At 33.1% G+C, this 14,546-nt stretch overlaps 1 protein-coding gene across 2 annotated transcripts in view; it reads right to left on the bottom strand.

Annotated features, from left to right (window-relative positions):
- Nucleotides 1–1,505: 1,505 nt before the first annotated feature.
- The window catches only part of MTX2 (metaxin 2), a 65,243-nt gene continuing 52,202 nt past the window's right edge, over nucleotides 1,506–14,546 (bottom strand). For both annotated transcript variants that reach the window (XM_041722681.1, XM_041722680.1), the window contains 4 exons: nucleotides 14,416–14,454; nucleotides 13,864–13,989; nucleotides 12,524–12,600; nucleotides 1,506–1,961 (listed from right to left, as the gene is read on the bottom strand). In XM_041722681.1, the coding sequence (XP_041578615.1) occupies nucleotides 1,778–1,961; nucleotides 12,524–12,600; nucleotides 13,864–13,989; nucleotides 14,416–14,454 (426 nt within the window). In that variant the 3' untranslated portion in view covers nucleotides 1,506–1,777. The remainder of the gene's footprint in view (nucleotides 1,962–12,523; nucleotides 12,601–13,863; nucleotides 13,990–14,415; nucleotides 14,455–14,546) is intronic.

The following is a 14,546-nucleotide window of genomic DNA, read 5'->3' as shown; positions in this document are numbered from 1 at the left end:
CAGTGATCATTTTTAGCTACTATGAATTGGCTTTGTGGACCCAAATTTAAAAGATAAAAAGAGGCAACTGAATCACCATCATGGGATAGTCAAGGTTTCTACTTTCTAATGCATTGTTTTGATGGGGATTCACTCAACACTAGAGAAAAACAAGGCCTCCCAGAGGCTTCCATAGATATGGTAAGTCTTAAGGAAGAGTAAATAACTTAACTTTGATAAAAAGGCATCTATTTTTTTTTTATAAAAAGGCATCTAAAATAACTATCTAAAAAAATCTATTATCCCCCAATGTTCTTCATTTTAAAATAATACAAAAAAATAAGAATACAGCCAGTAGTAAAGATAAAAATACCACAGCTTATTTTGCTGAAATTTTTTTTTGCTGAAATGTTTTAATATAAAAAAAAAAAACTCAAAGAAAAAAGTCTAGATTTTATACACAAGTACAAATGGTTTCAGTTCAATTAAATGAATGTTACGATTTAAAAAAAAAAATCAAGTACAAAACAAGTATACAAAAATATATACCAAAAAAGAAACCAAACAAACCTGTCATAAAAATTTTGCAGAAACACAGGTAGCTTGGGATTTTTTATTTTAAATAATACGCGTTTAAAAACTCATTAGTTCAGGAAAGCTATAAATAGCACTATAATCCAAAGAGAGTACCCAAAGTTTATACAGGATTTAGACTAAGGATAACCTAATTTACCCATAATATGGTCTAAATCTATAATCTTAATAAAAAAAGTGTAGTGTTCACTAAAAGCCAAACAGATGCCAGACTGCCTGTGTTTGAATTCAGCTCTACCTCTATAACCAAAGGCAAGGCATTATGCTTGCTTTCTACCATCCTCTCTGTAAACTGGGGATAATATCCTTCATACTGTTTTTGTAAGGATTAAATGAGGTAAAAATGCCTGGTATTACATAAAAAGCAAATATAAAAGTACTATTATCCTGATATTTTCAAGACGTGATATGATTTTCACATCTCTTTATAGCATCCTTTGTTGTATATAAGATATTAGAAAATTTGAAAGGGACAAAACCTATAATCCTTAGTGCTTATATACAAATTCCTGTTGATACCTCTGTGAAAACTAAACTCCCTTTCCCACAAGAGGAGTAAAACATTATTAAAATATTCTTGTCTCAAAAAAATAAGGTCCTTGAAACTCTACCTTCATCCCAATATAAATTATAGCTGCTCTGATTAAATATTTACAAATTGAGTTAGGTTTAGATGAAGAGTGTTCTTAAATGGTAATCTGTTCTGGGATTTAATTGCCTTGCTATTATTTACATTTTCTAAGTGCATACTTTGTTTGTGTGAAGTGAATACTTGTTAAGAACATTTTTCCCGTCTCTAGATTCAGCATGTATCAAAGTAATCTTAAAAGTATGGAACACAAATTACTTGCCTTAGAAAAGACAGTTTATTGCATGTATAAAAGCTCAGAGTGGCTTTTGGAAAGATCAAAAGAAAGTAAATACACTAACCATTCAGTTCTTTTGCACTTTATTTTTATATGCATACATGTTTCAAGAAAACAGAAATTTCAAGATACAGAGTACAGCATATCAAATGAAATCATTCAGAATTATTTGAAGTAACAGTATAAAGTACATGTATAGGATACATTATATAATTTATTCTGAGGTTTCAAAAAACAGTGTTTTTGGTTTTAAAATTCTGATACCATTATTTACTATAACGTTCAAGTAACATATTTCAAGTTGTTTTTTAAAATAATAACTAAATTAAGACATATCTCTACGATGATCTGATAGATGAGCTGCCTTTACCACGATCTTCAAAATAGTGCTGTTCAATTCTTCTACAGAAAGCAAGGAGGTTGCTGTAGTTTTTCACCTTCTCAGAAAGTTCATCATTGGTCAATTGTGTGGTAAGAATGGTATACAAATGGCCAAATACTAGTGCATCTAGTTCAGTAGGCCTAAAACAAAAGTAGAAATGAGAGTAACATGAACAGCATTTACCTTGTATGGCAAAATATACATTACTTTTTAAAACATTTTATTTATTTAAAAGAAAAAGTTGTATAAGAAATAAATCCTACCTCAACTTGACAGAATTTATTTTGTTTTTACTTGGAGTTTCTGTTGTAAGATATGAAAAAAACCTTTTAAATTATAATTTGCTAGTTGCGTGACTTGCTTTTTAAAGTAGTACGTTGTTAAAAAAATTAAAAAATAATAAAGTAGTATGTTGTTAAAATAACATTGGTGTAATTCATTTTACTCATTAATTTATCCACTAAAAAATATAGCAGGTCTCCAGTATACTAGGAACCATGCTAGAGATGTTAAGAACATGAAAGATATTCTAAGACATGGACACAAAACATAAATTACAACACAATTTAGTAAGTGTTTTAATAGATGCATAAACAAAATTCTATCAAAGTACAAGGCTATCACTGTGGCGCTAGGACAAATGACACCTGATTACCCAATTATATATTAACAACATAATTTAATTTTAATTTTACAACTTTTAAATTAATTTAGCTTTCATTTTTTAAAAAAGATTTATTTATTTATTGGGGTGGAGGGGCAAAAGGAGAGAAATGAGAGAATCTCAAGCAGACTCCCTGCTGAGCTCAGAACCCAATGGTCATGACCTGAGTTGAAATCAAGCGTTGGACCCTTAGCTGACTGGGCCACCCAGGCACCCCAATAATTTGGCTTTCTGAAGGAGAGATAAAGATGGCTTCAACAAAAAATTTTCTAGGGTATTTTTTCCTTCAATTATATATTAGTAACAAAAAATTGAAATTTATCTATAGATGAGGCATCACCAAACTACATTATACATTATATTAAAATAATTGCCAATAATATTAAAATATTACTAAAGGGAGAAAATATCACAATAATGAACTAATTATTGCTGTCAGTCCCATAGTGATAAAGTTTTTGAGAAAATGTGTGTTAGCTTACCTAAATGTGAAAGTATGTTCCAATAATCTGGTTTGGAAGAACAGATTTTGGGGTCCATCAAATCTGAGTTTGGATCCTAACTCTGCCACTTACGTACTAGCTATGTGGCCTTGATCACTAATGATGAATGACCTCATGCTGTTGCGTGGTTTTAAATACCTCTTCAAGCCAATAATTCCCCAATATTTATCTCCAAACCCAGTCCCTCCCTTAACATCAAAAATCATAAATTCAAATGTAATTCCCCAATATTTATCTCCAAACCCAGTCCCTCCCTTAACATCAAAAATCATAAATTCAAATGTCTACATAACATCGCCACCCATATGCTGAATAAGCATCTCAAACTTGCACATCTCATATTCCCAAAATAAAAGGTACCATTATCTACTCAGCTATTTGAGCCAAAAATCTCACGGTTTCTTGAGTCTTCTCTTCTTCTATTTCTCTTACCCTTTCATACCCATCAGCAAGTATTGCAAGACACAACCACCAAGTATGTCCTGATTTATCTCTCTCCATTATCATCTACTCTGAGCCACTATCATCTCTCACTATAACCTTCCTGCTTCTATTTATTGACCACATAGTAGCCAGAGTGATTTTTTTTTAATGTCACCAGACCATACCACTCCAAGCATAAACTATTCCAATGAATATCCATTCTATTTACATGGATATGCCAAACTTCTTACCTGTAGCAAACAAAGCCTAGACAACCTGGCCCCTGCTTCTCTTCAATCTCATCTCTTACCACTGTCAACACACAACCCATATTGGCCTTGCCTCCTCCATTTGAACAGATCAAATTCAAGCCCACTTAGGGCTTGACCCAATTATTCCTGCTATCTGGAACACTCTTCCCTTAATTTCACATTGCTGGCTCCTTCTTGTTTTTCAGAGTAAGGCTTAAATGTCACATCTGAACACCCAAACTAAAGCGGACATGCAGCCACTTACTACTGTGTGAGCCTATCTGAATTCTCCATGTAGTACTTAATACTATCAATATCTGTTGTTAATTGCCTGTCTCCCTCTCTGCTTGTTTCCTGCTGTGTTCCCAATACTTAGAACAATGTCTGGGACAAAGAGTTCTTAATAAATGTTTTGAATGAATAAAAAGGTGATGCATTTTTCATGCCACACTTTAACTATGTCCACTTAACTGATGATACTCTAAGCTTTCAGAGGTAACACTGCATATCTCTCTTATATCCCTACTTCTTAGAAAAGGATCAGAGGAACTGAATCACAGTATTTGCTAAATGCAAGGGGAGAGAAAGCATCCTGCCTAAAGTATGCAGGACATTTAATTTGTCAAGAGTACTTATTCTTTCAAAGCCTTCCCTTTTTTTGGCACATTCATGAAGAATTAGTAACAAAGTCAGATGTGTCCTTGGACTTAACAGCATCATGATTAATATCATTAGAAATGAAGAATCAATAATAAATGGATACCTGAAAAGAACCAGGGATGTAGAAGGTGGATAAATGTAGAGGTACTTTGCGAGAAGTAATATAAACACTAACTCTTCCATATCCCTAAGCATATTTCTTAAAAGGTGTTATCTCACCAATTTAAGATTTATTTTTTCCCTAATTATGTAGGGTTAACTACTTTTTGCTTCTTTTTTTTTTTTTTTAATTTTTTATTTATTTATGATAGTCACACACACACAGAGAGAGAGAGAGAGAGAGAGAGAGAGAGAGAGGCAGAGACACAGGCAGAGGGAGAAGCAGGCTCCATGCACCGGGAGCCTGATGTGGGATTCGATCCCGGGTCTCCAAGATCGCGCCCTGGGCCAAAGGCAAGCGCCAAACCACTGCGCCACCCAGGGATCCCAACTACTTTTTGCTTCTTGAAGTAGATCATTAAAAAAGTGAATTTGTTTCCTGATGCAACTTTCAGTGATAAAATTGTGTGTCCGTTATCAATAAATGAAGGCTCTGAAGGAGTTTAAGTGTACATTCAAACTAGAGTGGTCTAGACGTATCCCTGAAGTGGTCAAATGTTATTTTCTGCAAACATATATCCATATAACTCAAAAGGTGCTGAATTATATAGGTAATGAGCATATTGCAACTGATCTCTTGTTACATAAAGACAGCAACTGTGTGGCAAGTTACTTTAGAACATCTAAGAAGGGGGATCCCTGGGTGGCGCAGTGGTTTAGCACCTGCCTTTGGCCCAGGGCGTGATCCTGGAGACCCAGGATCAAATCCCACATCGGGCCCCCGGTGCATGGAGCCTGCTTCTCCCTCTGCCTATGTCTCTGCCTCTCTCTCTCTCTCTCTCTCTCTGTGTGACTATCATAAAAATTTAAAAAAAAAAAAAAAAATGTTTAGAACATCTAAGAAGGAGTAGAATACAATATACTAAATCAAATGAAACACATATACTTAACTCCCAATGCCTATTTTTTAATCTTTACAAATTTTAGCAATTACTTATATTAATTTAGATATATATGACATATATAAATTACCAATTCCTGTAATTCTTTCTTTTTGAAAAGTCCACTTGTGGTAGTGGTGCTACAACTGTAGATCATTACTAAAACTCAGAGTCATAAACATAAAAGTTTTACCATATGTAAAAACCATATGCCTGATTTTTTTTAAAAAAAGCAATAAACTCAGAAAAACATTTGCAATTCATGAGACAAGAAAAAAAACCCACACTTTGCCCAATATTTGTACTGTTTAATTGAGCCAAGATCTTAATGTACATTGTTTTAATTACCTTTCCTTCAAAAAAAAAAAAAATTTACCTTTCCTATACCCTATAAAGGGACATTTCCACCCTTATGTTTACTAGGCAGGAGTTGCAATTTGAATGCTGATAGCAACTCTCTTCCTAAGACTTTTAACATCTTTCATTTATATTACATGAATCTTTATAGACTTTTATTAGAAAAATATCCCAGGATCATAAATATATTTTTAAGATTCTAAGAAATGTGTTGCCTTATCTTGCATTATCATTCTTTCTACATTTCCATTGGTTGGTTATTATTATTCTTTTTTTCCCCTAGTTTTACTGAAAATAATTGACATGCATCAGTGTATAAGTTTAAGGTATACAGTATGATGGTGTAATTTACATATATGATGATTATACCAAAAGTTCCAGCTAATATCAGTTATCTACTATTCTTTCATTTGAATATCAAAATAAAAATACCGTAAATGTGAATGTTTTCCTACTCTTTCCCACTTAAAATTGTTCTATACTCAACTTTTTGCTTTCTTTATTATGATTGCATATTTCTTTCTTCCTGATACCTTTCATAGTCAGTCTAGTTTCAAATACATTAATTTTGTCTCAATGTTCAGTAATTTTTCTTAAACTGTTAACTTGCCAGGTCTTCATGCTACTAGAGATAACCTACATATGCCATATCTTTATATATTGATCATTGATCTCAGGACTGTCATTCAAGTTTGTAAATCAAGCCCCTTGCCATCAACCTTTTTTAGATTTTGCCTTTGAAATTTTGAACGATTTTCCCTTAATTTTCTCAAATAGTGATTTTTTTAATTATTTTTTTATTTTTTAAATTATTATTAAAGTATAATTGACCTACAATGTTAGGTTAGCTTCAGATGTACAACATACAGATTCAACAACTCTATACATTACTCAATGCTCAACCACAATAACCATAGTTTATACATTATCACAATATTATTGACTATATTCTCTATGGTGTACTTATTTATTTTATAACTAGAAGTCTGTACCTCTTTTTTTTTTTTTTTTTTTTTTTTTTTGAAGTCTGTACCTCTTAATCGCCTTTATCTATTTTGCTTATCCCTCCTGCCCACCTCCCTTCTAGTAACTGTCAGTTTGGTTTCTGTATTTAAAAGTCTGGGTTTTTTGGGGTTTTTTTGTGGTTGTTGTTGTTCATTTGTTTTGTTTTTTAGATTCCAAATGTAAGTAAAAAATTTTTTCAAATATAAGTAAAATTATATGGTCTTTCTTTGTCTGATTTAAATTTTAGCATAATACCCCTGAGGTCCATCCACGTTGCTGCAAGTGGCAAATCTCATTCCTTACGCTTAATAATACATATAGCACATATTATATATTTTATATATGTGTGTATATATAAGTGTGTATACATATATATTTACATACTTTCTTTAGTCATTCACCTATTGATAGATACTTGGCTTGCTTCTATTTCTTGGCTATTACAAATGATACTGTAAAAAACATAGAGGTGCATATATCTTTTCAAATTAGTGCTTTCATTTTCTTTGGGTAAATATCCAGTAGTGAAATTACTGGATCATATTTCTATGTTTAATTTTTTGAGGAAACTCCATACTGTTTTCCACAATGGCTGCACCAATTTACATTCCCATCAATAGTGTACAATTTCTCTATCCTCACCAATATTTTTTATTTCTTGTCTTTTTGATATGAGCCATTCTGATGGTAAGGTGGTATCTCACTGTGGTTTTGATTTGCATTTCCCTATTGATCAGTGATGTGAAGCATCTCTTCATGTGTCTGTATGTCTTCTTTGGAAAAATATCTGTTCAGGTCCTCTGCTCATCTTAAATCAGATTAGTTTGCTGAATTATAGAAGTTCTTCATAGATTTTCTCTATTAGCCTCATATCAAATATATCATTTGCAAATATCTTCTTCCATTTAGTAGGTTGCCTTTTTAATTTTGTTGATGGTTTCCTTCACTGTGCAAAACCGTTTTATTTTGGGGTAGTTCCAAGTTTATTTTTGCATTTGTTTCCCTTGCCTGAGGAGACATACCAATAAATATGTCGCTAAGGTTGATGTCTAAAGCATTACTGCTTATGTTTTCTTTTAGTTTATGGTTTCATGTCTCACATTTAGGTCTTTAATCCAGTTTATTTTTGTGTGTGGTATAAGTAAGTGGTCCAGTTTCGTTCTTTTACATGTAGCTGTCCTGTTTACCCAACACCATTTATTGAAGGCTGTCCTTTTCCCCATTGTATATTTTTACCTACTTTGTCAACTGACCACATATGTGTGAGTTTATTTCTGGGCTTTCTATCCTGTTCCATTGATCTATGTGTCTGATTTGGTGCCAGGACCATACTGTTTTGATTACTATAGATTAGGAGTATATCTTGAAACCTGGGATTAAGATACCTCCAGCTTTGTTCTCCTTTCTCAAGATTGCTTTGGCTATTTGAGGTTTTTTATGATTCCATACATACTTTGGGAATATTTGTTCTAGTTCTGTGAAAAGTGTTATTGGTGTTTTGATAGGGATTGCATTCAATCTGTAGATTACTTTGGGTAGTATGTACATTTTAACAATACTAATTCTTCAAATCCATGAGCATGCTAAATCATTCCACTTGTGTCATATTAAATTTCTTTCAACAATGTCTTATAGTTTTCAGAGTATAGGTCTTTCACTTCTCTGGTTAAATTTATTCCTTGGCATTTTTATTCTTTTTGATGCAACTCTAAACAAGATTGTTTTCTTAATTTCTGTTAGTGCATAGAAATGCAGTAGATTTCTATATATTAATTTTGCATCCTGCAACTTTACTGAATTCATTTATGAGTTCTGATAGTTTTTAATGGAGTCTAGGATTTCTACATATATTATCAGGTCATCTGCAAATAATGACAGTTTTACTTCTTCCTTAACAATCTGGATAGAGATGCCCAAGTGGCTCAGAGGTTGGGCACCTGCCTTTGGCTCAGGGTGTGATCCCAGATTCCAGGGGTTTGAGTTCCATATTGGGCTCCTTGCATGGAGCCTGCCTCTCTGTGTCTCTCATGAATAAAAAAATAAAATCTATAAATAAATAAATACATACATACATACATACAATCTGGATGTCTTTTATTTCTTTGTGGTAAAAGTGGTAGAATGGATATTCTTGTCTTGTTCCTGATCTTAAGGAAAAAACTTTCAGTTTTTCACCATTGAATTTGTTAGCTGGATTTTTCATATACGGCCTTTATTATGTTGAGGTATATTCCCTCTATGCCCACTTTGTTGAGTGTTTATCATAAAGAGATGTTGTACTTTAAGTACCTTTTCTGCATCTATTGAGATGATTAAATGGTTTTTATCCTTCCTCTTATTAATGTGTTGTATCATACTGATTGATTTGAGAATAATGAACCACCCTTGCATCCATGGAATAAAGCCCACTTAATCTTGAGGTGCCTGGGCGGCTCAGTCAGTTGAGCATCCATTCTTGATTTCAGCTTAGGTCATGATCTCAGGGTTGAGAGATCAAACCCCAAGTTGGGCTCCATGCTCAGAATGGAATCTGTTTGAGATTCTCTCTCTCCCTCTGCCCCTCCCCCTGTTCACATGTGCATGCTCTCTCCCTAAAATAAATAAATCTTTTAAAAAGATAAAATAAGTCCCACTTAATCTTGGTGAATGATCTTTTTTTTTCAATTTTACTTATTTATTCATGATAGACACACACACAGAGAGAGAGAGAGGCAGAGACACAGGCAGAGGGAGAAGCAGGCTCCACGCAGGGAGCCCGACGTGGGATTCGATCCCAGGACTCCAAGATCAGGCCCTGGACTGAAGGTGGCGCTAAACCACTGAGCCACGGGGGCTGCCCAAAGATCCTTTTAATGTACTGTTGAATTCAGTTTGCTAACATTTATTTGTTGAGGATTTTTGCATCTATGCTCACCACAGGCACTAGCCTAGTTTTCTTTTTTTGTAGTATCTTTGCTTGGTTTTAGTATCAGAATAATGCTGGTCTTATAGAATGAATTTGGAAGTTTTCCTTCCTCTCCTATTTTTGGGAATAGCTTGAGAAGAATGGGTATTAACTCTTCTTTAAATATCTGATAGAATTCACCTGTGAAACTGTCTGGTCTTGGACTTGTTGGGAGTGTTTTGATTACTGACTTAATTTCTCAAATGGCAATTTCTTTATTGAATAAACCTCAGTAAAATCCAATTCCTCCCCGAAATTTTTTGTCTTAAGATTCCCATGTATAATTTTTGTAGCATTTCCTCAATACCCTTTCCTATCAGTATATGAGGGTATATTTTCAAGTTTTACCATTTAATAGTTATTTAGCAGTACTCTTTTTCAAACATAACTCCTCTTCCAATTTCTCAATTTAAACTACTTTTAACCAACATTTATTGATCCTCTGCTGACAAATAGGTTTTGTTTAGAAAACACACAGACCTGCAAGGAGCTCATAAATGCTTTACAACAGTATAATTCATTCTACCCTGACTACACTTAGGGGAAAAAAGGTATAAAAATAACACTTTAAGAAAAGTTTTACTTTTTCATTCCAGGTCCATGCTCACCACATGAAAAAGAACAAATGATTTAGCAGCCTTTGGATAGATGTTTTAACAGATATCACAGCAGCAAGACAGCTTGGATACAGCAGGAAATACAGATTTTGTTATAGCTGCATTTCAAATATATGATTTAAATACTTAAAAGGCTACCCACACTAAATATGATAAATGATAAAAAAAAAAAAAAAAAGTCCACCAGTGTATCTATCTTGTGTTATTTCTAATTTCCCTCAATTTCACTTTCCTAAATTTTTCTTTCTACCATTTATCTTCTTGGTCCCCTTTTCCCAATTCCTGTTCTTGCTCCAGGATCTCCTCACCCACCCTTTCCCCTTCTCTCACCAAGTAAAACTACTAAATTCTTTTCAATGAGTCCTCTCAACATCCCCAGGAAGTTAGCCTAGGAGAAAAATTCATTCTAATTTTAGAGGGTACTGGGAGGATACATAGAGAAATAAAGTAGCAAGCTGCTGAAGTCCGGTATATATTAGAGCCAAGAACAGAATTCAGGGCCACCAACCTGGAATCCAATACTACCTTATTGAGACTTAAGCCATGCTCTATTCACTAAAGTACAGTATCTCACAAAGTAATGATGCCTGACAGATAGAAGTGAGGAAAAGACTCTCATATCAGAGTGAAAACACAAATTATTTTTTCCTAATTACAGTTTACTATTAATTAGAGAATGGGGTAAAACTAAAATTAAAAATGAAATCTATTTTTCAATCGTTAGGGGAAGATGTTTATGTAAGTATCATACAAGGTAAAATTATTTCAGAAACCTACACCTTCATATCAATTAAGCAGTTCCTTCACAGCAAACCTTTGGTTTTGTGTTTGTTCTAAATCTTGATTTTTTCATTACAAGCTTAAGTATAATTGTACCCTAATAAAAAGAAAACTGTTGTGACAGGTCCACTAAATCACATGCTCAATGATACCTGGTTATGAATGAAGTCTCTGACACAGAGTTTAAATGAGAAAAATAAGTCTCCCATGAAGGCAGCATGCATAACAAAACTACCTCCTAACACAGAATGATGCAATTCAAACAATAAAACACACTACTGGGCTTTTCAGGCCCTAAGAATTCCTGTCAGCAAGAAAAGGAACTACTTGGTACTAACACATGGATATATTTCTTTTGTGTCAGAGACTAAACAAATAGACTCTGCATAGCAAACATCACTAAAAACAGGAACACAGCTGGAGAAGCTTTACCTACCAGGATTTCATGGTTTCAATTCTATGACCTTTGTGCTTCAGAGATCAACAGACCCCAAATTTCATATGTAGTACACACATTAATATAAAAATATTTCCAAGCTATCATCCTTGTCATTTTTGCTACAAATATTAGTATCTCTCCCAAAAGATGTTTGATATGGCTACAGAAGATGAATGCCTATAAAGATATAATAGCAAATAAACCTTTTTAAAAAGTATCAATCTAAAAAGCAAAAATTTGTACTACGGAGCCTAGAAAAGGCTAGAGTTTCTAAATAAAACACTGAGATTAAAATGTTAATTTAAGCCCATCTTAAACTGGATCACAGGAGGATTCTGATATATTAAAATTATAACTGTTTTTAAAAAAAGAGGAAAACTCAACTTTGCCTATAATATTACTCTTTGAGATTACAAAATAATTGTCTTTATGAAACATAAAGTAATTTATATATATGTGTGTGTGTGTGTGTGTGTGTATATATATATATATATATATAATCTATAACCTTCATGCTTTCTATGCTTTACAAATATTTTCATTAAATTTAAAAGATAAGTTCAAAATAGTGCTTGTCCATCCAACAAAATTTTTAATTGTTTAGTTTTCTGATCCAGGGAGACCCAGGGTATCACCGTATATAAACAAAGATGGTTATACTTTATGTTTTAACAATATTTTGCAAATGAATTTTGTTACGATGATGTAGTTCCATACACAGCACCTCCAACTACCCCTAGTGGTATATTTATATCATAAAATAATGACTGGTTTACATGTCTGCCCTTAAGACTAATTTTTAATGGCAATTACGTCATAGAAATTTTAGTCTCCCAGAGCCTCAAGCTGTGCTTGATAACCAAGAAATGCTAAGTAAATGTTTAATGAGGGCAAAAATGAAAAATAAAACAAAATGTCTTCACAAATATTTCTTGATAAAACAATTTCTATGATAAAATAAGCTTGTAATCTAACAACATAGAAAAGCAACTAACTTAAAAAAAGATAAAGTTTCTTACTGCTTATTGAAGAAATATGGTTGTGTTCCCAGTCTTTGAGAAAGCGCTTGACAGCACTGGTCTACATCTTCTAAGACCTAACAGAGGCAACAGACCCCCCAAAAATATTTAAATTAGTAAAACAATAAAATATGTCTACAATCTGTCTCACAGTTTATAACAAAAATGTAAATTTAGGTGACCTTTTATCATATATTTAGATCAGACAATAAAACACATATAGAACATAAGTAATACTTTCTATGTAAGAAACAGGAAGAAAATTTGAAACTTCCCTTTAAACACAAGTATATTTAAATTACTTTATAAGGATTACTATTTAGAAAGTTGTTTTTTTTTTTTTTAAGATTTTATTTATTTATTCATGACAGAGAGAGAGAGAGAGGCAGAGACACAGGCAGAGGGCAAAGCAAGCTCCATGCAGGGAGCCCAACATGGCACTCGATCCCAGGACTCCAGGATCATGCCCTGGGCTGAAGGCAGGCGCTAAACCGCTGAGCCACCAGGGCTGCCCTAAGAAAGTTTTTATCTCAAAACTCAACCCCTTACAAAAATGTATTCCTGAATCCATATATTCAACTGACTTTATGTATGTAAAAAAATGTGCTTCATAAAGATGACACTGCTGACCCACCAGGAGTAAAAGCGTTTGAGTTGTTTTCCCAGTAGTGGAGATGGATTTTATTTACTGGATCCCTATTCATCTACCCAATCCCCCTATGGCCAATGGCACACATCGGTAAACTGGCTGGCAAGGACTATGAGCAGACTTGAAAAAGAGACATTATTAGTTTAATGATTGAATTAGTTCAATCTTATAACTTTGACAAGCTATGTATTTTTTTAATTTTGCTACTTCAGTAAATTTAAGACCAAAAAAAAAATAGATATTAAGTGCTGTATTTAACAAGGTTTTTTTTTTAAGCTCTGATGCTGCAGATCTATATTTATTGACATAAAAGTTGCCCACAATGCATTGGTGAATGGAAAAAAATTAGATCATAGAGTGCAAGGTATAATATGATCCCATTTAAGGAAAATGTCACTAAGAGACATCTAGAAGAATGTTCTCCAAATAGTCAGCAGTGGCAATTTCTAGGTGGTAGGATTTCAAACAATTTCTATTTCCTTTTTTAATTTTTCTGTATTATACAGTTTGTTTTATAATAAGCATATGTGATTTTTATAAAACAAAGAAAAACCACTTCGCGTCAGAAAAAATAAGCGCAAATGTTTTCTCAATTTTTTTATTATGTTGAGATATTTAAAGACTACCGATACAAAAAATGAATTTAATGCATTAAAGTTGAGGAAACCCTCAACTTTGAGCCTGAACTCACCTGGTCCAGAGTCTTGTTACCCCATCCAATAGCTTTCATCTTACGCTTGACTTCCCACTGTTTCTGATAGGCCAAAATATGATTCAAAGGCCAAGGGTAAGGAGATCCATATCTAGCATGAGTGATCTAGAGCAAAAAGACTTTGTAAGAAACATGATTCTTTCTAAAAACAAAGAAACATGATTCTTTCTAAAAACAAAACAAAGCCTTTCTAAAAACATTTTTACAAACAGAATCCTTAGGAAAACATATTTTTGGAACACAAATACAGCTATCTGAAAAAAATACATAGCTTGCAATCTAAAAAATTAAAATTTCAAACCATTCCTTTTAAAAATATATAAACTTTTATGTACTTTGCAACCAGTTAAATCAAACAATGACACATAGCTTCCCTAAAATGTATGTGCAAGCAAAATTAAAGTAAGTGAAAAACTATATCACTAATGGTATAAACCACAATGTTTCATTTATGAGCAGGGACTTACGATTCTGAGCAAAAGTGTTTTCTCATTAAATTTTAATTAAGATAAATGCTGCAGAACCACTCACCTCCCCTACTGTAGCTTCATCACACCACTGGAGATACAACTAGGAACAAAAGAACAGTCACTAAAACTTTAGAATATCAAAAAGAAAATGGATAAAATTATTTTTGGCCATGGTGATTTTTTATAAGCCAA

This window comes from Vulpes lagopus, chromosome 11, assembly GCF_018345385.1.
Source record: "Vulpes lagopus strain Blue_001 chromosome 11, ASM1834538v1, whole genome shotgun sequence".
In the NCBI taxonomy this organism is placed as follows: Eukaryota; Metazoa; Chordata; class Mammalia; order Carnivora; family Canidae; genus Vulpes; species Vulpes lagopus.
The sequence above is the reverse complement of the archived record's forward strand: the minus strand, read 5'-3'. Positions and strand labels throughout refer to the sequence as shown.